This window comes from Neopsephotus bourkii, unplaced genomic scaffold (assembly GCF_033783945.1).
Source record: "Neopsephotus bourkii isolate Nb327-2 ecotype Australia unplaced genomic scaffold, CSIRO-AGI_Nbou_v1 NB_196, whole genome shotgun sequence".
In the NCBI taxonomy this organism is placed as follows: domain Eukaryota; kingdom Metazoa; phylum Chordata; class Aves; order Psittaciformes; family Psittacidae; genus Neopsephotus; species Neopsephotus bourkii.
This window is the reverse complement of record NW_026900709.1, coordinates 16,522,465-16,545,897: the sequence shown is the minus strand read 5'-3', so window position 1 is coordinate 16,545,897 and position 23,433 is coordinate 16,522,465. Positions and strand designations below refer to the sequence as shown.

Sequence of the window (23,433 nt, the reverse complement as noted above, 5' to 3'; positions counted from 1 at the left end):
TTGTTAACAGTTTACTACTTAAGTTACCAATAGGCCACTTGTTTTGCCAGTCTCTAGAGCTGGGAGCCATGTCAAGCACACAGAAGCCAGAGTCATCTCGGCCAGATGGTGTTTGATACAGATGGATGGTTGGTTGTCATGCAGATCTTCTAGTTGGTAACTTGTTGCTGCCATCTGACTCAAGGAATAATTTGTGCACACTGGCTGTCAAAAGCATCTTCTCTTCTATCTGTTTTAGCTGTCATGTCTGTGCTCTGTACAGAAGTGTTGACAAGACATTGCTGTTGTACATTTTCAATTTGCTTCTCAGTGATTTTTCTGCTTCATGAGGTCTCTTATAGCTGCTGGAGTGTACTGCTCTTTGATCACTTTTTTTTTTCTCTTTTTTTTAATAAAATCTCACAGCACAGCTCCTACCTGGCCTTCTAAAATACAATTTGCTTGTAGATTTTTTTATTATTTTTTTTCCTTCCTGCTTTACAGACAAACACATTGGGCAGTAAGGGGCTGTGGAATTTAAATGTGACTGAGATTTGAGAATTAGACAGTAGTATGGATAAACTATGAATAGACATGAAAATAATGCCAAGTCTTGTCCCAGGTCACGACCTGTTCACTAATAGACATATTCTTAATTTCAGGAAAATTCACTGAATTCCTGTAAGTTTCCTTTCTGGGACTTCACAAGTTTTCTTGCTTGTTTTTGGCACTACAATAACTGCAACATTAGGCATGTGCTAATGAAATAATAGGTTTTGAATGCTAGTATCTTCCCGCCACCTGACTACTTGTTCAATTCACTGGCTGTCTAACAGTATTTATACACTTTGATGGAATGTGAGCAGTCTTACTAGGCTCTATGTGGCCTGTTCATAGCATGAGATGGAGTATAGCTAGATGAAGAATGGGATGCTTGCTTGCTCCCCCCCCCCATTTTCTGGGTTAGAAAAAAAAGTTACTACATTCAAAGGAACAGGCAAAACTCTGTTCATAGGCAGTTAAAGTTACTTACAAAATATTTGTTGCATGGAATAAGCAGGACTGTTTTCCATTTAAAATTATCTTTTTGAAAGCCTACTTTTATATAATTTATTTGTTAGAAGATATGGGGAAAGAAAATTACATCTTTCTATAGATAAACTACCTGACCAGCATTCTGAAGAATACTAAAATTCTAATTTTAAACCTGATGTATTCTGTGGCTATGTGCAGAATCCTGACTTAAAAGTTACCCTATCCTTTACAAGCAGGTACTGAAATCAGGGTTTATTTCCTACGATAACTTTTGTAATAAGTGTTGTCTCAAAAATACAGACTCATCAAAGGTGACTGTAGTTGGGCTTTCACACAATTACAATTATCTTCAAAAATCAGAGCTGATTTTTTATATGCCAAATAGGAGACCCCTAGTCAAAACAGAATAAGATTAATGCTAATTAAATTATATTTGCAGACAGAAAACTACATGCAGCAAATACGTGAACAGCAGGAAAAGATAGAGCTTCAAAACAACATTATTGCAAAACTGAAATCACAGTTAGCTGCTCTGAATGCTAATAGAGGTACGTACTCCAGTTTGCACGTTATTTCTTTTTATGCTGTGTTGCATTGATGAGTAGTTCTGACTTTGTTGCTTCAGTTTTTACAATATACATCTCTCAAAGCAGTATCATACTTTTCTGTGAACATGAGAGTTAACACAAATGTGCAGTTTCAAAATCTATTTATAAAATGCAACACTTCTGAGGTCTCTCTTTATCCTCTTCAGGAAATTGTGAGATTTTCTTCAGAGGTAGAACCTGCTTACACTGAAGACAACAAAAGTTATAAAAATATGGGTTCAAATTGTTCACTAGAATTAGAACCAAATTTATTACATATTCTACAATTTTCTGTTACTAAGCTTAGCTCAGGTTATTCTAGATGTGAGTGCTATGGTTATATGTTTTTCTGTTTGACAAGTCTTGTGATGCTAATCTTATTGGATAGCCAAGCTTTACAAGCTTTACAAGGTAATTCTCTTTCAAATAAAATAGTCATTGATGGATAATTTTCCACTATTTGACTGTATTACACAAATAAGAGAAAAGAGTCAAAGTAACCATGTGTTAATCTGCCATGCTCATTAAATATTTATTCACACTAGCCTAACACTCATGATTTTCATAAATACTAGAAAAGTGGTTGGCTTTTATTTTCAAGCATATATGTACATTTTTTATTACTGGTTTAATCTTGCATTGTCTATTAGCACAGAATTGGACTTCTCTTGCTTGTTTGATATGAAAGCTTGCTCAAAGAAAATAGAGAACAATATAAGCCTAGCTTCTTTTAATTTTGCTTAGTTAGAAGCTGGCTGGGGAAAAATGAAGTGTCAATCAGCTCAATCAGCTGCTTTTGTTTCTTTTTTTAAGGTAATGTACACCCCTACATTCCAATGCATGAAGACGTTGAAACCTCCGACTTGTCTTTAAGGCAGCTGTCTGAAAAGCTAAATGCAGCAAAGCAAAGAGAAAAACTCTTGAAGGTATGGTTGCCTGCAGTGTGTTTTAACATAAAATCACATTTGTGCTGTGATTATACTATGAGAATCTAAGGAGAGAAGTGAGATTTTTACTTTTAACTGCACGTTTTCTAGTACAAGATCCTCACCTCTGAATTACACGAGTGTTGCGCCGCTTCAGTCTCCTTAGGTGAGCTAAGCGTCTACCTTTGATCTTTCCCAGTGCAATCACTGCTTGGCCATCAAGCTCCCTAGAATAGTTTTGATCATAAAGTAGAACTTAATTGCTCATTTATTTATTAACCTGCCAAAACCAATGGTCAAGATGAGGCCTTCGCTTTCTCTCACAAGAGCTCTTCACACTGCAACCAGTCTGTGTGTTTCTGCAAGGAATGGGGAATCTGCACTCAAAAAGTGGTGGAGTGAAAAATGAAGTAGCCATTGCTCTGACGATGCTAATGATTTGTTTGGGGATTTTTTAAATAGCCAGTTTTAATATAATTTCTCTTCTGCCCCTTTTCACTGAACTAAGATTGTCACTACAGCCTGTTGAGAGTAACAGGCATGAGAGTAAAGCAGTAGTGCAGAATAGATGGGAAATGCCTTGAATGGATTTTGCATATTGAAAAAAGACAGGGACAGAGATGCACTAAGTTGCATTTTTCTAATCCTAGGTCATCCTACTGTGTTGTTTAAGAATTGTCTTGTAACACCAAATCTCTGATGTTTTAATATGAATCTGTGTAACAGAGACCCTGTAAGAGTCATTAAAAGACCCTTATAGAAATCAGGCATTGGATTTAAAAAGTATTCATTTCAGGATTTGTTTCTTAAACCCAAGCTATAAACAAATTAATTATGCTAAATTCATAGAAATTTTTTTTTATCAGAAATGTTAATTTAAAAGTAATTTCATTGGATTGCTGATGCTTGCTTAATTGTCTTGAAGGAATCTCATTTGAGACTAAGCCTCTGCAAACATGTTAAACATACTGTTACCAAAGATTTATATACACTCCTTTGTATAAAAAAAAAAAAAATTACTATATAATTTTTCCACACTAAAATCTGCAATGAAAAGATACAATTTCTTTCCCAGTCTCTGTGTTTATTTGGAATACGACACAGCTGAAGGGTTAATTCTTTGATGAATCACCTTTGCATAGTTTGTATTTCTGTGTCTTTAGTTGGATAAAAATTATGTCTTACAATTGCACATGCAGACCTGACCAACTCTGGTATTTCATACTCTTGTTTCTGAATGCTTGCTCAAGAACAATAATTTTAAGTAACTTACTTATATAATGGAGAAAATAAGCTGTATTATCTGCTCTTCTCATGGAAAAACACTCAGAAATTATATGGTCCATACACAAGATTAAAGCAATGCATGAGAATCTGGAATCATTATTTCAAGGGCTTTTTCATAATGTAATGTAGGTTATTTGTTTTTATCTGCATTTCTTCGTGTAGTCAGTTACTGCAGTTACTTCTCAGCAACAGGTAGTTCATCTGGATTTTGCTTCATCTGTACCATGAACAGAAATATTTCTGATGCAGAATCAACCATACAGTCTGTCTGCATTTAAACCTACAGTTTATAACATAGTGCTATAAAAATAAGGTCTTTTCAGAGGGGATCAGTAGAGATCTAAACCCATGCAAAGTCAGGTTGCCCCAGCCTACTCTGTTCTTGTTACTCAGAATGTAGTAGCTCTCTTACTGTAAGTGTTGAGAACATGGAGCTTGAGGGGAAAATACATTTGACTGGACCAAGGCTTGCTTCTTGCAGAGGCATGTGGATATCTTTGCAACATTCTTCTGATATAAGGAGGATCCTAATGTTTGGTGCTGTGCCTAGTAAGCTTCAGCTAACCTGATAAGAGTGATACAAAGTGTCCAGGCAGCACGGCAGAGGTACGCACACTTCTGTTAGCTCTGGCTGTGTCTTGGCCACGCCATTCACGAGCTGGCTATGGAGATATACAGCAGACTCTGTACCCAAGTCCTTGTGTTACTGAATAAACTCAGGAGAGGAGAACCATATAACCCCTGTTGAAGAAGATGGAAAAATAATTGCATTGTAATAAATGCTTTATATGCATTTATGGCAGCTGCTAACTTTTTGCGCTTTTTCAACATACGATTTTTGACATATGATGGATGAAAAGGTAAACTGCATGGAATAAATGTATGGAACAAGCTGGGGAAAATGAACAAGTAGCAAATCACCAGGACCACATCAAGATAATCTGAGAGTTCCCATTGCTCTGTCTTTCTGAATAAATGAAGTAAAAATAAAATTAAAAAAAAAGCAGCTTCTTCACAGGCTAGTTAGTCAACAAGTGGAACTTCCTGCTTCAAGGGGAAATTGGACAACTTCATGGAAGAGAAAGCTGTTGAAAGTTAATAAATACATAGAAACTATTACTAAGAAGGTCTGGGAATTTATTAAAGGCTCTACCATCAATGTCTCATATTTCCTCATACTCTTTCCCCAGACATATTTTGATATCTGTTAGTCCAGAAATCCATCATCCGCTCACTGCACACTATAGTTGTCTTGTATCTAATTCAACAAAGTATTGGCCATTTTCAGCTATTGAAATTTGGAAGCTCTTTTGAAATCCTGTGTTCTTCTAATAACATTCTATCCACATTCTGCTCTAAAATAAATTATGTCTATAGCTTGTCCCCTCCTGCATTAACTGCTTTATTCTGCTTTTCTGCCAAAAATTTCAGACTTAAAAGAATTATAGTTCCAGATAATAAATTGTGATTACAGTCTTTAAGTTAAAATGTTGCTGTTTCTTCATGTTCTTCCTTGAAACTCAAGAGTCTCTCCCATGGCTGGAGGTGCCTGGGTTTATCAATATCTTTCAAAACTGTCCTTTGCTGAGTTTAATAGGATTTCTCAGTGGACTGGCCTCCAGTGAAGTTAATAGAAATCCTGGATTTAATGTAATAGGTGCATGGTTAGAGCTTAAATTTTAGAAGTTTAAAATGAGGGAAGGGTCAGCTTTTCTGTTCTCTAGTAGGTGGCCATAGCTGTGTATTTTACCTGCTGTTGTCAAACTGCTCCACTGTGTTATAAAATGTTGGGCGAGGGGGGGGTTGGGTTGGGGGTTTTTTTGATTCACATTCATATTCACTGAAATAGGTGAGTGGCCCAGATTGGCTTGGTGTTCAGTACAAAACTATATACAAGATTATCAGATTTTTTCAGTCATTTGCTTGAGGATACCAAAGAAACCTAAACTGCTGTCTGATTTTGAGTACATCCTGGCCAAACTTTATTAAGTAAGTAGAATATAAATCCGGTTACTGTTTCAGACCTGAAGCTACACAGCAAACAGAAAACCTTAGTAAGCAAGATTAGACAATGTAAAGTAAATCTTCTTCTGCATGCTATTTTTAGTACAAAATCAGACATCAGAATCCTTGTAAACTCCATAAAACATGAAACTAAAGTCAGTACTTATGACAAGAAACATGTTCATGTAGAACTAATTAGACCCTGCTACCCAGTATAAGAAACTCTGGTATTGATAGCTTTTTTCTTACTGTTTCATCTGTTTAATACCAATAATAAGAGTTTGTGGTTAAACTGTTAAAAGCTACAGTTACTATTCCTTGAGACTGCTTGCAGTACATCAGTTGAATAGTATTCTTCCTTGAAGCTATCTGACAATTTGTTTATTCTGGGAAGCCATTGAAACACTAAAAATAAAAGGACATGCCTTTGCAGCAGTACACTCTGAGGACTGACTAGCTGTAGAGAAGCTCTGTTGGAAAGGAGCTGGGGTCTTGTTAGACAGCAAGCTGAACATGAGCCAGCAGTGTGTCCTGGCAGAAAAGAAGGGCAACAGCTTCCTGGACTGTGTTAACAGGAGCACAGGTAGCACACCCAGGGAAGTGAATATCTCACTTTATTCAGCATTCATTGGACTGCATCTGGAATATTACATCCAGTTTGGAACCTCCAGTACAGAAAAAACATTGATAAACTAGAGTGAATTCAGCAGAAGCCCCACTGAGATAGCTGGGAGCTTGAGCACATACCCCGTGAGAAGAAGATGCAGAAACTGGACTTGTCCAACCTCGAGCAGATAGGGTTAGGGTTAGGGTTAGGGTTAGGGTTAGGGTTAGGGTTAGGGTTAGGGTTAGGGTTAGGGAAGCTAATAGTGTTCTAATAACTGTACTGAAGTTAACAGGCAGATGGAGCCAGGGTCTTAGCCGTGGTGCATGGCAAAAAGATGAGAGACAATGGGCAGTTGAAACATGAAGGGTTGAGACTTGACCTACGGGAAAACTTGTCACCATGAGGACAGCCAGGCATTGGAAGGAGTTGACCATAGAGGCTGTGTGGTCTTTATCCTTAGAGAATTCAAGGCCAAACTGAGTAACCTAATCATGTTTAAAAGATCCATTGTATGATCAAGTACTTAACTGAGCAGGTATAGTGTGTGTGGTATACTTAATCATTATGGCATTCGCTTTATAAACTTCAGCCAGTTTATAAATTTTACCACATTGTTGCAAATATCCAAACTCAATCAGTACTAGAAACTTGATCATCAAGCTATGAAGGGCTATATTATTGAAAGATCCTAAAAAGTTCAGTCATTTCTTTAATGTTTCTCCTGGTGGTGTTTCCTGACAGTGTGTGAGAATGATGATTTACATCAGTTAGGTACTACTGTATCTTCATTACAACATGTTGCATGGCTCTTCTCATGTTTCTTGTCCCAGCTTCCTGCAGGAGAATGTAGGAGAAAGGAAAGAGAACCATTACTGCAGTACATCCAATTATCTGAAAGCTCTTAGAAGCTCACATGTTGTTTGGAGCTGTAACGGTCACAAATAGACAAATTATGTGTGTACAGACCAATGCTGTATCACAGGCTCAGTGAGTTATTTTACTGTCTTTAAGGCAGAGTTGTTCTTCAGGGACAAGTGTCATCTTTGACATAAGCTTTTTCCTAGGTGTTTGGATTTCCAGCAAATCATTTTCAAAGAACAAACTGCATCCCATTAGCTTTTTAAATGGGAAATTAAATTTGACCATCGAATGGCCAGACATAGATATAAGAAAGAAATTCTTTACAATGAAGTGGTGAAACACTAGCACAAGTTGCCCAGAGAAGTAGCAGATGCCCAGTCCCCAGAAGCATTCAAGATCAGGTTGGATGGGGCTCTTGAGCAACCTGATCTAGTTGAAGATGTCCCTGCTCATTGCAGGGAGAGGTTGGACTAGATGACTTTTGAAAGTCCCTTCCAACACAAACTATTCTTTGATTTTAATGTTTGGGAACCCTGTGACCAAATAACTGCTCAGAGGTAGTTTGGGGTCTGTGAACACACACCATATCACTGCCCATTCCTAGAGTGGCAAAAAGCAGTTCCCCATACTATATTGTAATCTTTAAAGAACATGGAAAAGGTATACTTATAAAACTATGTTCAGCATATGGCCTTGCTATAATTTTCTTCAGATCTGTTAAGCATACTTTTATGCATGTCTCCATCTTCTCTTAACACAAATTGTATTTTTTTCCCACAGCACTTGATATGATTGTCTGTTCTCATGGATCAGATACTTCCTTAATTTGCTTTCAACTTTCTGTGCCTCATAGTACTGTAATTCTTCACAGTATTCTTCTTGTGCCATTTCAGAAATCTATCTGCTTTAGCATCAGTTATAGATGATGACATATGACAACTGTGTGCAGTTCTGGTGTCCTAAGCATAAGAAGGACATGGAGCTATTGGAGCAAGTCCAGAGGAGGGCCACAAGGATGATCAGGGGGCTGGAGCACCTCCTATACCAAGCCAGGCTGAGAAAGTTGGAGCTGTTCAGCCTGAAGAAGAGAAGGCTCCATGAAGACCTCATAGCAGCCTTCCAGTATCTGAAGGGGGCCTGTAAGGATGGTGAACAGGGACTCTTCATCAGGGACTGTAGTGACAGGACAAGGCATAATGGGTTCAAACTTAAACAGGGGAAATTCAGGCTAGATATAAGGAAGAAGTTCTTCACTGTGAGGGTGGTGAGGCACTGGAACAGGTTGCCCAGAGAAGTAGTAAATGCTCCACCCTGTCAGTGTTCAAGGCCAGGTTGGACAGAGCCTTGGGCAACATGGTCTAGGGTGAGGCATTCCAGCCCATGGCAGGAGGGTTAGAGCTAGATGATCTTAAGGTCCTTTCCAACCTAAACCATTCTATGATTGTCTAGCCTAAAATCTTTAGTCATCTGTGCTTGGTTTTTATCCAGAACTATATGTAAAAAAAAAAAAAAAGTCTTTCTCCTTTTTTCTCCTTTGCTCTTTGGATTTTCTTTTTTAACTGCTTCTCTGGATTCTTACCTACTATGATGTATATAGATTCTACACTACAAGAGTGTAGAAAGCATTTCATGATCTATACATATATTCCCTACACCACCTGCTAGAAGTGCAAAGCATGGAAAAAGGGTTAGGATTAAGGAGTTGCTGCGATACAAACATCCCATTTTTAGACACTTTTGGACCTGCTGAGCAGAAGAGACTTAATATGGACCCTTGAGATACCATCCAAGTCTGGAGCTGCTTTGAAGCTCTTACTATAGGTTTGCTATTCAAAGTCACAAATGAGACCGAAATAAAAAAAAAACAGTGTCTTCAAAGCTCATTTTCTGTAGAGTTGGGGTTTTTTTCCATCCAGCTAGTATAACTTTTTGAGGCTAAAGTGTTATCAGCTGCATATACAAACATCCATGCTTAACCACCCAGTGTCTCTGTAGACCAGCTCTGGACACATCCCTACATGGCTATCATTGTCTAGAAGAGTAGCCCTTACCTACCTAGCTGCCAAGTGCACAACCTCACCCAGTTTAGGTCCCATTTGTAAATAAAGCAAGTGCTCCTGAAAAAGCACTTAATTTGCTTTCCTTTTTAACTTGCCCTACCTGCCTGGAGTGTTTATCACTGCTTTTTATTTATAGTTCTTGCAGAGTTAACCCCCTGAGCTTACTTCTCTTTCAGAGACAGACATTGGGATTCGGGCCACATTTTATAACACTTGATACAATTCAAGATGAGTACTTCTATAGATTTCATAAACTGACAACTATAAGGTTTTCATAGCTACAGTTTTTTATCATAAGTTGTTTCTTGAAAATTATCCAAGGGCTATCTTTGTTCATATTAAAAAAATACGCTATATTCTTATTCCACCAGAAAGCCCACGTACATAAAAGTTCCAGTAATTATATGGATAGTTAAAGTGGGGTCAGCCATTGCTTTTTATTTCACTTTACACTGAAGCCCTGCTTTGAGTACTGTGTGCTATTTTGGGCACCTCAGTGTAAGATAAAGATGTCAAACTATTAGAGCGTGTTTAGAGGAGGGTGACCAAGATGGAGAAAGGGCTCAAGGGCAGCAGTTCATGGGGAGCAGCTGAGGTCACTTCGTTTGTTCAGCTTGGAGAAGGGGAAGTGCTCATCTCCTCTCTGTGACCAGCAATTGGACACAAGGAAGTGGAATGAAGCTGCATCAGGGGAAGTTCAGTTCAGGCTGGACATTAGGAAAAGGTTCTTCACCAGAGGGTGGTCAGTGACTGAAACAGGCTTCCCGGGGAAGTGGTCATGGCACCAAGCCTGTCAGAGTTCAAGAAGCATCTGGAGAGTGTTCTTGGTTACATGGTTTAGTGTTAGGTGGTCCTGCAAGAAGCAGAGACTTGAACTCAATGACCCTTTTGGGTCACTTCAAACTTGAGATATTCTGTGATTCTGTGGTTCTATGATTTTATTATTGATTCTGCTCAAAAATTAAGCAGAATATAACCTTCTTCAAAATTGTTTTAAGATTGAAATTAATTAAATAGTATTTTATATATTGTACATACAGTATATTGTACATAAAATGTTAATGTAAATGATACAGTAAGTAAACCAAGAGAGTGTCTTTATTTCTTATAAACACTAATATGATTTTCAGAAATTCAGAACATACAATTCTTTTGAGTAATTATCTATGATGAGTTACCACTATGTGTAGTGGTAGAATATCTTTACTATCAGTTTAAAATTATTAATGTCATAAATAAGACTGACTCTTACTTATGTTGCAAAAGCTTAATTTAGCTTATTCCAGACTGCTGAATAGTGGTATTCCACAAGACTCAGTTTTATTAATTGTACTGGTGTTTCTAAAATTGTTTTTTAGGAACAGTTAGAAATTGAGAGCATGAAATTGAAGCAACTTGAAGACAAAAATAATCAAAAGGAAAGGAAGCTGATATATATTATTTCCAACCAAGAAGATACAATAAGAAGTCTGAAAAGCAAATTGAAAGAATTAAGTGAAGCACAAAAGGATATACAGATGCCAGCAGATAAAAGGGAGGTAAGATACAAAACCATGTAGAGATTAAAAAAAAAAAATTAAATTATTCCTTCTTTCAAACGTGTTTATATTAGTTATTATAAGAAATCATTTTAAATTTAAGCATCATATAATTACTTGGAAATCCTTAAAGTATGTAAAGCATATAGGGAACACCAAACTATAAAATACATATTGGCTGCTTTGTGTGTTAATTATTTCATGTTATGTCATCAAAATTTAGTATTTGTGAAAACTCCAGTTTAGCTTTTCTGTTTGGTAATTTTCCATTGGGAGCTTTCACTAAGATTGAGTTGGTTTTTTTTTTCATTTTTATGCCACTCTACTTTTGGTTACAGGATAGCATCCAGAGTGCTATTCTGTCCTTGTGGGATAGCTGGATTTAAAACTATGCAATACTAGAATGAACCACAAGGTGGTAGTCAAAGTTAATAACTTACTTAAAAAACAGCCAGAACTCTTGATATACTGGCTTGTGATGTTTTCATTGAAAATTTCAGTGAATATATTGATTTTTCAGAGCTAAAGTAGCTAAATACCTCACTAGCAATCTTATACACAGTACATAATCTTAACTTATACGTGACTGAAATGGAATTACAGTGAAGCAATATTCTTAGAACCAGTTTCCTTTCAGGGGAATATGAGCAGAGGAATGCCACACTGAGTTGCTGAGTTAAACTAATAATAGGAATTTCATGGAAACAGTAAAAAACTGCTTTTGTAATTCTGTGAAAGTTTTGCGAGGTCCCAGGACCAGGTGAGGGATCCCATGCTATTTTTATTCAGATCAGGGTGAAGAGCAAAATGCTTACCTCTGATCAATATTTTCATATTCTACTTCAAGGTGAAAAGTAAGAAAGTTGTTCCAGATAAGCCTGAATTATCTCTAGGGATCTCTGGTGTTTCACCTGTGCCTGAAAGGTAAATGCTTTTATAGTACTGTTTTTGAAATTTGCTTTTATTTGTCTTTTCTGCTATTAAATAAGACCAGCTATTTCCCTGTTTTCTGCACAGCACCTTAAAAAATGAATGGGGAGGTGGGGCGGGGGAGGAGTAGAGGTCAAAGAGCCAGTGTGGGAAGGTGTTAAAGCCATCAACTATATGGAATCATAGCTGAGGCTTTGCAAGTATGTAGGGATAAGTTGAGAGGAAGAAAAATAGCCACTTGGTTCAGCAGGAGGTTAAACTCTCTGGGAAACAGCAGTGGATGTTAAAGCTGGGTTTTGGGTAAGCATTAACTCTCTTCAGAACAGGAATGTACAAGTGTAACGGATTAACTGATGGCAGCACAGCAGAGGAGCCTGCTGTACTGCCAGGAGGAAGTATGATAATCAGTATGAGCCATCCTAAGTGAGAGAGTTTGAAATCAGGTTTATCTGTAAGCTGAAGCCATCCAGCCTTGCTATGACCAAGGGACCAAAAGCAGTGTATTTCCTAAGACAGTATTCCCTCTTCTGCCTGTGTTTCGGGAAAAGTATTGACCAAAGTCTAAAGTTTGCATTTTTCACAGGATAGGCAGTAATACCACTTTTCACAATTTTGCTGAGGTCAAGTTGAAGATTCTTTAAGGTGCAGCTAGGAGAATATTAGGGAAAAGTATCACCAGTTCTTGCTGTCTTCTTATACTCTTGCCTAGGCATCTGCTTTTGGCAGATGAACTACATGGATCCTTAGTCTGAGTCACTACTGCTTTATGATAAGAAAGAGAGGAATAAGATTGTGATGTGATAAAGACTTTTTTGTCCTTAAAGACTTTTTGTTTTCATACTGATTTATATCTTAAAAATAAAAAAACCTTTACCTGTCTTCTGTCTCCCTGCTCTCCAGTAGCTCCCTTACTTTACTGTTTGCTTGGAAAGAGGTATGTGACTGATAAGATTACTGGTAATCTTACACTAGTAAGATTATAGTATCACAAAAGTATAGCAAATTAAGATTGATTCATCTAATCATATGTATATTTTAAAGCTCTGATTAGGAACTTGTGACAAAAATCTTTTTTAATTCTTTATTTATCAAACACCTGAAAAAGCATCAGAATGTAAGTGGTAACAGTAGCAACTTTAACTCCTTCTGTAGATTTGGGTTTTTTTCAAATGAATTACAAATAGACATTTGTGTCTTCAGAAGGAGAAACACGACAGAAGTAAGAGCACAGCCATGACACTCCTGATTGCTGTATGAATAGGCAATAAAGAGGAAAACAATTCACTGGATCAAAGAAAAATCCCTTTTGAACTCTTCTGATACAAAGATGCAAAAGAGAATTCAAATCTAACTTCACTTTTTCATCTTTGAAGTTCCATTTTATATCATCCATTATATTGTGCTTAGAAATATAAATCACTCAGCAAGTTTATCAAATTTTTGCAATGGAATTTTATGGATGCATCAATAACTGAATAACCTAGTGCCTTTAGGCGAATAAAACACTAGCATGAAGAACTATTTTTCTATTCTCAGTGCAGATAACTAAATATGGGATGTCCATATGATACTCTGGAAAAGATATAATTAAAAAAAAAAACTCAAAATAAAAGGGAAAGTCGTGTGATATTGCATAAAATAGAGAAGTAATGAGTTCACAAGTCCCTCTTCAAAATGTCAGGGAGACAGAGAAGGAAGAAGCAGTAATAAATGCTTGTGTATTCCTTGTCCTGCAAAGTCTGAAATGCAGAGAATGGAAAACAGTTAATGTTTGCAGAAGTATCAGCAGCTTATTTTTCCTATAATGAGATGGAAATTGTATCCTTGTGAAAGATAAGCTGTTCCACAAAATACCTGAGAGAACTGAAGGAAATGTAAAGGCTGGATTTTCTGGTGGGGGGGCAGTCCTTGAAGGGTCAGGCCCTAAGTTCGAATGTGTGTGTGTGTGATATGACTCAACAGCTCTTTGATGAGATTTTCTTTTCCCTTTTCTGCTTGCTTTTACTGAGAACAAAAATATGTATACATATGTCGAGGAACAAGGTATCCAAGAAAAGTAGCTTACACTATTGTTTTTCTCTGGTTTGTGGGTGTGACTAGATTAAAGGTCACAACAAGCTGAATTGGTTGACTGATTTACAATTTTGATCTTCCAGGGAGAATCTGGAGGCTATTTTCCAGGACATGAAAGAAGAGTGGCATCGAATATGTATGCTAGCCAGAGAACAAACAGACCAACTGAGTAAATTTAAGATAAAGCCAGAACCTGAAACTGGTAATATCATACTTAAGCTCTTATTGTGATTCAACTGTTTGAAAGCTTTGCTTTATATTTGAAAATACTGTAAATTACACATACATAGAAGTACTTCCACTGTTTACCATCTGCCTTTTTCAAGTCTGTTCACATGGTGCTCAATATTTCACCAAGAAAACGCACCGCCAGTTTTGGCATTCTATGACGAATGCTCCAAATCACATGCTATAAAAGACAGTCATCACATCAATGGCTCTTGTAATTGTTTTGTCCCTTGGAGTGAGAGGCAAGCACTTACTACATGTGATATTCCATCATACTGTGTGAATGACAGCACTTGCTTGCTTTTAATTTAGCTGTCAGTTCAAAAGATGTCTGTTATGAATGTCTCTAGCCCCATGTCTGTTAGAGGAAAACTGCTGGACTGAGGAGAGGCAGAGGACTTATTTTCTGGACTTCCTTGTGCAGACTTTTGAATGCTGTTTTGTTATATGGGACAGGAGTTTAATCCAACACTTCCTGAAAACAAAAGAAAGGCTTGATTTTTATTGCAACTGGAAAAGATCCTGAATGTCGAGTTTTGCTGATGCTTACGTTATATTGAATGTAAGCTATTATTGGTATTCCTTAATAGCTAGCAGGGTCAGATGCTTAGATGATCTCAAGAAACACCTGCCAAACTTACATGGTTGAAGCAAGAGATGCTGATTTCAGTACTTGCTTCTTATTTGGGTTATATAATTACTGGACTTTTGTTACATTAAGTGCTCATGTAGAGCTCGTGGCTTCAGATTGCTATGTCTGAGCTGTATTGTTATATTCTGATTGTACAGTACTAAACTTTATTTATTAGTTAGGGGTGGGAATTTGGGGGGGTGAGTGCTTGGCAACTTATTTCAGAATGGATTTGTTTTCCTTAAGTAAGTGCCTAACTCAACAGTGTGAAAAGCTATACATGATACAGATTCAATCTACTTGATTTCTGTTATTCTGTGGCCCACTTTACTACAATATCTGAGTGATGTCAGAAGGCTGCTGTACAATAAATGTATACTGAAGTTATTCTCTCACCTGATTAGGAGTAACCATGCATATTATTACCATTTTTCTTAATAAAGTGCTGAAAATCATAGAATCATAGAATGTTTTGGCTTGAAAGGGACTTTAAAGCTCATCCAGCTCAACCCCTTGGCACAGACACGGACACTCTTCACTAGACCAGGGTGCTCAAAGCCCCACCCAACCTGGTCTTGAACACTGCACTGTCAGGGATGGGGCAGCCACAGCTTCTCTGTGCAAGATGTTCTGGTGCCTCACCACCCTCACAGTGAAGAATTTCTTCCTTATATCTAGCCTAAATCTAACCTCTTTCAGTTTAAAGCCATTCACCCTTGTCCTGTCATTACAAAATGGAGTTCTCAAAGGGAAAATTTGGTCCCAGTTCTGAATAGTTACTGAGTTTTAAGTATTTACAAATTTGGAAATCAGTGGGATTTTGGTACCTGAATACCTTATAAAATTGTGCTTATGGTGCTTAGCATGTTCTTGGCACCGTGTGAAATGGTTTTGGTTCCAGCTTCTATTTCTGCCAGAACACTTCAGTAAATATATGCAAGTATGTGTTAAAGAGTATGGGACAACATAATTTTCAATAAAAGGAAAATGTTTACAGTGATAAGTCAAAGAGAAATATACTTATTAGAACAGAATTACTTCCTTTTATTTCTGTTATGATAGTTTTGTGTCAGAGCTAATGTTTGTGAAAGAGAGCTATGCCTCAAGCTGATTTCAAAGAGAAAAACTAAAGCTTAGAAAGCAAGTAAGGACTATCAAAAACCTCTCAGGAAAAATACCCCAACACCATGCCTGTAATAACTATACTTCAGTGGAATATTTAATTTTTTCTTCATTCTTTCTTTGCAGAAATACAGTTTTCCATGCCGATACAGTGTACTGATAAAACTGATGAACAAGCAGAAGAGCTTTTTAAGCCTCGGGTTATAAAGGATATAAATAGAGGTGCATCATGCATCACATCTATCACACCAAGAGGAGTGGGCCAAGATGAGGACAACTCCTCTATAGAATCACTTTCTAAATTTAATGTCAAGCTTCCACCTACAGACAATGACTCTGCTTTCTTGCAGAGCACTCAGGAAAAACCAGCAATTCCTTGTACTGGTATAGCTGAAAACATGCTTCAAGATCATCATTTTAACCTGGAGCTTAGAGACCATGCTGTTAACCTCAGTAAATTGGAACCTAACTCATTTGAAGCTCATGGAGTTGATCTCATGACCTCAGCTTTACAAAGTTTAACTACTGTTGACAAAACAAATCGCCCAGATTATGCAAACATGTCCATAGAAAATACGCATGACAAAACATGTTTAAAAACAACAGACACTGGTTTCACATTTGCACCTAAGCATAAAGACCAGGGTGTACCTGAAGTAATTTTTTCATCTTTAGAAGCTGCTGGGACAATCATCAGAGGTCCTCATCAGGTATCTTTCTAATAAATACTGTACATTCCAAAGAATTGTAATAATTCAGTCAACCACTTTGCAAAGATCTTTGAGACAGGATTAATATATTTGATGGGGTATCTCATCAGTCTTTTTTAAGACATTCTCTCTTATCAGTTTTTCTTCCTGATGTTGTGGAATGTGCACAAGGCACTTCTGTGAAAGGGCAGGAATTTAAACAGATGTAGACACTGGATATGCTGGCACAAATTTCAGTTCATTTAGATATTAATTGCTTCTATATATTTCAAAGCTGTCATTAATCTGAAATTGCCCCCTAGATTGCTTTCTTTCTACCCTTGATCTCAGTTGATTAGGGCACGTAGTTGTTTTAACTGTTCTTAGTGTACAGCAGAAAATATGGACAATTAAAAACCTGAACAGTTAAATACTTCACTGTGGGAAAATGATCTACTTTTTATCTCTGTGAGGCATAAACAGCACCTTATTCCTCCCTTTAAGAAAACTTGAACTCTTTCCTTCATACTTTAGAAGGAGGAAAGCATATTTATTTTCTCAAATGAAGGAAAGTTCACTAAAATACTTTGGTTTAGGTTTATATATGTACTTCAGGCTTGAATTTCGTTTATAGCTACTTGAAGTCCATGGGAACTTCTGAAACCAATGCCTAGTTGCTGTGATGCAGAAAAACATTTCAGCAGGTTCTGACAATCACATCTCTGAATACTTTGTTTCTTTTTTGTAATCCTTTCTCAAATGAAATTGCTAGCAAAATAATAATGGACCCTTGTAGACTGGAGTTTTTTTACATTTCTGTGGTTTTTCTCTCACCTTGTGAAAGGAAAGGTTTTCAGGTGTAAGCAAATAGCGATACTTAGAAATTCTGAGAGGATGGATTTGGCAGATTTTTACTATTTACATTAATGTAGTTTTGTGTTCTTTGTCATGACAAGGCACATGCAGCTGAAGTGCTTTACCTCTTGATTTTGCCACTGCATGACATGCAAAACTAGCATTTGGAAAGCTATTTGTAGGACATGATAGCTTTGATGTTTTCATTTCTTAAAACATATCGCAGTTTAGATTTCTACTGCAAACCAGTTCTGGATGAAAACCTTAAAGCATGTAAAGTTTGCTGTTCTTCATCATTGTATTTTAAACTATAAGCCCAATTTTTCAAAATGTACTTTAAATATTTGTTTGTAATATGGAAGATCTCAATTCTATGCGAACTTATTAATCACAGATTTTATTGTGCTTTATTTTCCGTTGAGTCCTTAAAGTTATGACTGAGTTAAACAAATCAAACCATTTATTTTATCACTGGTAGAATTCCTGTGGAGCTGTGAAGCATTCACTCCATTGCTTGTTACTATCCCCTTTTTATGTATTCCCTCTCCAGCTAATTCTTTTACTAGTTAGTCTATGTATTCATTTTTCAATAGATGGCACCCTGCATTGTGTATTACAGAAAGTGAAACAGCTGGTATGTGATTATAAATTGAGAGGGGAGTATGCAGCTTAAAAAGTAGAGAATTGTGGTTGAATAGCAATAAGCCTTGGGTTCGATTATGTATTTTTTTGAAGGAAAGTGTATTAATGCTAACACTTGGAGAAGGTGAACCATTTCAGTATTTGTAAGTCAGATCTACAATAGTACTGTAACACATACAGGACATTGATTAAAATGTTATACCTTATCAAGAAGCTTGCTTGAAATGAGCCAGTACTACTTTAGAATTCATTAAATATATGTCTGCATATGCTATTATATTTAAACATCCCTTGCCTTCATTCAGCTGCCTTCTGAAGAGGCTTTTAAGTATTTTTCTGAGGGAATTTGATTCAGCTTTAGTTTTTTGACTGTTAATTGTGCTAAAGGTTTGATTCACAGATAATATATATGGAGATCAAAATAACAATGTTGTTTAAAAGTTACTTGCATACATGCCCTTTCAACTATGTTAGTCTTAGCAAAATTTATGCATAAGCTTGTTCTAAGTGTTTTTACCACCTTTCTAAGGGGTAGTTACACTGCTTACTGCTTTTATCATCCCTGCCACTGATGAAGCTCCAATAGGGAGGAAGTACATACCTGATTTTTTTTTTTTTTAACTACTATGGAAAAAAGTTTCAAGTATTTACTACATATGTTAACTTATAAAATGGAAAACCCCATAAATGAAATAGATTTGGCAACAGTAAGTTCTTGGAACTGCTCTCAGTTGCTATAATAAATTTAGCTCTTTCCTTCTATGTGGATACTAAATGTGAAAACTCAATCCTGTTTTCTTAGGATGTAACTTTAAAAAAAAAAAAAAAACGTGACTGAAAAGAGCATCAGATTAAAATAAACATGGATATTAGTGGACCTAGGATTTTACAGACTACATTTAACTGAGACTTGCATATAGATGCATGTTTATCGGTATTCACAGTTTGAGGGGGTTGTTTCCACCAAAAATTGTTCTAAGAATGTTCATGATTTTTAAAGCAGATTTGTAGTCTATTGATGTTAATCTGAATATTAATGTTTTTGAAATGGAACATCTGCTTAAATATATTCTGAAAAGCATATTAAGTACACTCAAAGAAAGGAACAGAAGTTAAGTGCCTGCCTCAGTGGGTTGCTCTAAGAGTACCTCCCCTTGTTGTGCTTTCAAAATTAGAAATCTAACTTTGTCCTTTGTGGGGTTTTTACAGTACTATTTTATTTTCTTTCAGATTGTGCTTTACATCATAAGGTATTAGAAACAAGTAATTCTAAACACATTTCTGTAGGGATGTTTAAGTGTGTCAGTGTCTAGATAGATTTAGTATGCAATTTACACCACCAACATACAATAAGTAGACTCTTTGAGCTGAAAAAAAGTGGTGTGATTGCACTTAATTACTAATTAGTCGATTTAATTATATGGATTGCTGACCATAATGAAAGACAGTAAATCTGCTATTGCTATCTGATAAGCTAAACACTGTTTAAATAGGGAATGGGCAGGAAATTGACTTCAGGAAGTTCAGCTGGTTTAAAAAGAAGGTTTAACCGTAATGAATGCCGGGTTAGTTGTACAGTGAGTTACCACGGGAGGAATAAACAATAGATTCTAACTACTGGGCTTGATGAAATTTGAATAAGAGCTAAAAATTAAAACTCTTAGGTAAGTATCGATAGCAAGAAATTTAAAACTTCTAAAGAAACTATTCTCTGAAGTATTCTTGTTTGCTTTGCCATGTGTGACTGAAGCAAGAGAGAAGAAAATGCAGCCAAAAGAAACTGTAGGGTGCTCTTCTCTTCTAGGTTCCATCCCCACATAGAGCTCAAACCAGCTTGGTTCCATTCTGTCTACTTTGTCATCACAGTAGTATGTATTTAGTTTTCAGTTTACTCAAAACTTAATCATCCTGGCCGTATAACGTAACAATTTTATCTTGGTTTGCTAATACTAGTGAAACTTAATTTTTTACTTTACTCTGGAAATTGATAAAAGACTTTCTGATTCCTAGTTGGTATGATGCTAAATAATTAGTGCACACTGTAACTTAGAGTATGTATCAGGCTGAAGTCTCTTGAATTCCAATGTCGGGTAAGCAGACTTGCTTGCTGACCTTAAACTAACTAGCTCAGGGACCAAGAGCAGTACAGCTGCTGAACCAAATTTAGTATAGTTTACAGAATTGCCTGAATGCATGGATAGATATTCAGGTGGTCCGATTGAGTATGATGATGTTATGGCAGAAGGAATTCCTAAAGAGATTTTTTATACAATTTTTAGACAAATATGTATTTACACTAACAGGCAGTCAGAGCAAATAAGTAACTGAGGCTGTGTGACATTGCTCTAGTCATTTTGTAAGTAAACTGAAAACTAAGTAGGTGTCAGAATAGAAATAAAATATGATTCATATTAACTCTTCCAAGAAACATTTTTTTCTAAGGTAAAAATGTGGGGTTTCGTTTCTTTTAAATGGCTATTATGTAATGTGACTTCTACAGTAAAATACTGAAATGCAAAGTTAAAGATAGGCTGATATTACAGACTTTTGCTCATAGCAGTATTTATCAACAATATATACCAAGGCATTTTAATTGTTTGCAAGGATAGTATGTTTATAGAACTTAAAAAAAAAAAAAAATCTAAGTCCAATCTTGCTTTTCTTAAATGAGAACTCTCTAGTTTATGTCTCTGGCCAGAGAGGTGTAAAGAACACCTATATAAATACAAACCACAGCATCATGTAGACCATGTAGTAAACCACAGCAATAATCGTTTTCTGTTTCTTTTAGCTCATTTGGCAGCCTGAAGACAATGATTTGCTGGCACAAGCTTATACAGACTCTGAACTGGATCAGTGTGGAATATGCGAATTCTGTCGAGAAGTTTTCCCACCATCTATGACATCTAAGGAAGATTTTCTTCGGCATCTGAATTCCCACTTTAAAGTACAGTCTTAATGTATGAGAATTCAATGGTTCACTGTTTTGCATATATTTTTATTTTTTTTTATTCAATAGATATGCTAAGAATTGAAGAATTAAGACTTCTTGTAACAAGAACTCATGATTGAAACGGTGTGTCAGATAAGCAAGTTTTTAATTGTCCTTTGACAAGGTAACATGAAACTGTCAGTCACTTCAATACTGTAATTCTCATTATTGCTTGTTATGCTTCAGTATTGCCTTCAAGAGTGATGTTAAACACCTTTTTCTTTTTTTTTTTCCCTTTTAATTTATGAGTGTAGACTTGCCGAATTAATGCCTTAATCTGGCTGGGGAAACTGGTGTAATGCTAGGATGTTTTTTCTCACTATCCAGTGATGTGATTATGTTCTCCTTGAAGTAAACAGGAAGAGAAGTAGACTCTCATTTTTCATTTCTCTTACAAAAATTACAGATTTAACTTACAGTAACGAACCTCTTATTTGAGATTCTTGTAAAATCATCGCAGTAACTGAATGCCAGGTATGTCAAAATTAGAGTAGGCTTGTTCATTAGTAACATAAATGAATGGTTTACTCTCCCAGATGAATTGTTTACTAGAGAGAGTAATCAAACACAGCACGTAAATTACCCATTTGCCAAAATGTATCAGTAGCAATTTGATGGATATCTGTTACACGTTATTAAAAAAAATTTATTATTTTGTGTACCTTTCTATCGTTAATAATTTGTGAAAATACTCCCATGGAAAAAGTTGTATTACTATGAGGAATAAAGTGAGAAAGGGTTAAACTTTCCCTAAAACTAAGAATACCAAAGATTATTTACCTTTCCTTCTGGTCTGGTATGAAGGATTGCTGAAGTCTGTTACAGCCTAGAAAGAAAAACCTAATCACTGAAATCATAGTGACTTAATTTTTAACTAGAATAAGCTTAGTGGCATTCTCAATGCAAGTTAAATTTGTGTTTAATTGAAACACTGTATTCTGATAAAGTTTGCACATTTTCTGGGTTTATTAGGATCAAATTAAAAAGGGGGGGTACTAAGTACATTTAATCATAGCAACTAGAAGCTTTTTGCATTTGAGCTGCATATAGGTTTTAGTCCTGATATTTGATAATTAGCATTAATGTTTTCATAGCAGCAAAGCACAACAGTTTCTTGTTTTAAAGATATATTTGCAGGTGACACTTTCTGGGAAGAATTAACACCTGCACATTTTTAGAAATTGATTTTTCTAAAATTATTTCCTCTATTTTAAACATCTCATGTTTGTGACTGGCTGTCAACAGAGTGTACTGTAATAGACAGGAGTGCGCAGGGCTTGTCTGCTCCATGACCTGGAGAAAGAGTCTGTTACTATTAACAGCTCTAAATCCCGGCGGTATCCAGCGCAGAAGAGGATACGTTCATCCCCGGGCTCGCCGTGCAGCGTGTGAAGTACCTCCCAGGCGAGTGCGGCTGGGGGTGGTTCCTGGGAGAGACAGAAGTTCCAGGATTGGGAGGAGAGATGGGGATTCGCACATCTCCAGCCAGCCCGACACAAAGCCGACTTGTCCTCTCAGCCGTGAAATTCGAGCTCAGGAGCTCACGTTATTAAGAACAGAACAAACTGCGAGTCACCTTTAAAGAAAATAAAGTCATCTCTGTGTGTCCGTCGCCGTCGTGTCTCCCCTCCCCGCCGTGAGCGGACGCTGTTCGGCTGGCGCGGAGGGAGTCCCGCGCGGGGCCGCGGGTCTTTGTTGCTGGAGGCTGCCAGAGCTCCACGCCTCACGCAGAGCCATGCTCCCCCCCGCTTCTGCGGCCGGGGGAAGGGGGCTGGACGACAAGACGACACAGACACAGTTGTCCAAAGCCTCGTCTCACGCAGAGCCCATCCCTCTCCCGCTATGAGCGCCCCTACCTAGTGCGGCGTCTTAGGAAGCTGTTTAATTCTGCATGCTTAAAACTATTGCTGCCTGAGGGTGTCCGGTTAGGCTGGGCCATCAGATCACTGCGAGGGGCACCACTCTGGTTTAAAAATAAATAAATAACTAAATAAATACCACGCTAAGCAGTTGTGAGCGACTTGAAGTGGGAGGCGAGTGCGGTCCCTGAGTGGGCCCCACTCATACAACTTTCCTGGAGGCGGCTGCTGCTGCCAGCAGGGACATCTGCTTTATTACACTCACTAGAGGAGGTTCAGCATTCCTCCCGCCGCTCCCCCTTCCTCACCAGCTCAGCTCAGCAGAGGAGGTTGAATCCAAACGGGAAGTGGGATTTCATTAAAAACAATAATACTAAATTATTATTAAATACTTGCGGGGAAGCAACGAACAGCAGACTTATGCCAAGGGGCACTGACGAGCTCCTGCCGCTCCGAGCGGGCGGAGTCCTTCCCGGGGCCGGCGGCCGCCGTTCGCGGGAGCTTTCGTTCTGACCCGAAGGGAAGGCA

The 23,433-nt window shown here is 37.2% G+C and overlaps 1 protein-coding gene across 5 annotated transcripts in view; it reads left to right on the top strand.

The window, feature by feature from the left end:
- Nucleotides 1-22,658, top strand: part of TANK (TRAF family member associated NFKB activator) — a 29,140-nt gene extending 6,482 nt beyond the window's left edge. For 4 of the 5 annotated variants that reach the window (XM_061344166.1, XM_061344167.1, XM_061344164.1 and 1 more), the window contains 7 exons: nucleotides 1,454-1,562; nucleotides 2,415-2,527; nucleotides 10,705-10,884; nucleotides 11,732-11,808; nucleotides 13,971-14,089; nucleotides 15,995-16,578; nucleotides 20,846-22,658. In XM_061344166.1, the coding sequence (XP_061200150.1) occupies nucleotides 1,454-1,562; nucleotides 2,415-2,527; nucleotides 10,705-10,884; nucleotides 11,732-11,808; nucleotides 13,971-14,089; nucleotides 15,995-16,578; nucleotides 20,846-21,013 (1,350 nt within the window). In that variant the 3' untranslated portion in view covers nucleotides 21,014-22,658. Of the gene's footprint in view, nucleotides 1-527; nucleotides 661-1,453; nucleotides 1,563-2,414; nucleotides 2,528-10,704; nucleotides 10,885-11,731; nucleotides 11,809-13,970; nucleotides 14,090-15,994; nucleotides 16,579-20,845 lie in introns of those variants that run through there. The other variant, XM_061344168.1, reaches the window with a different exon arrangement.
- Nucleotides 22,659-23,433: the final 775 nt, after the last annotated feature.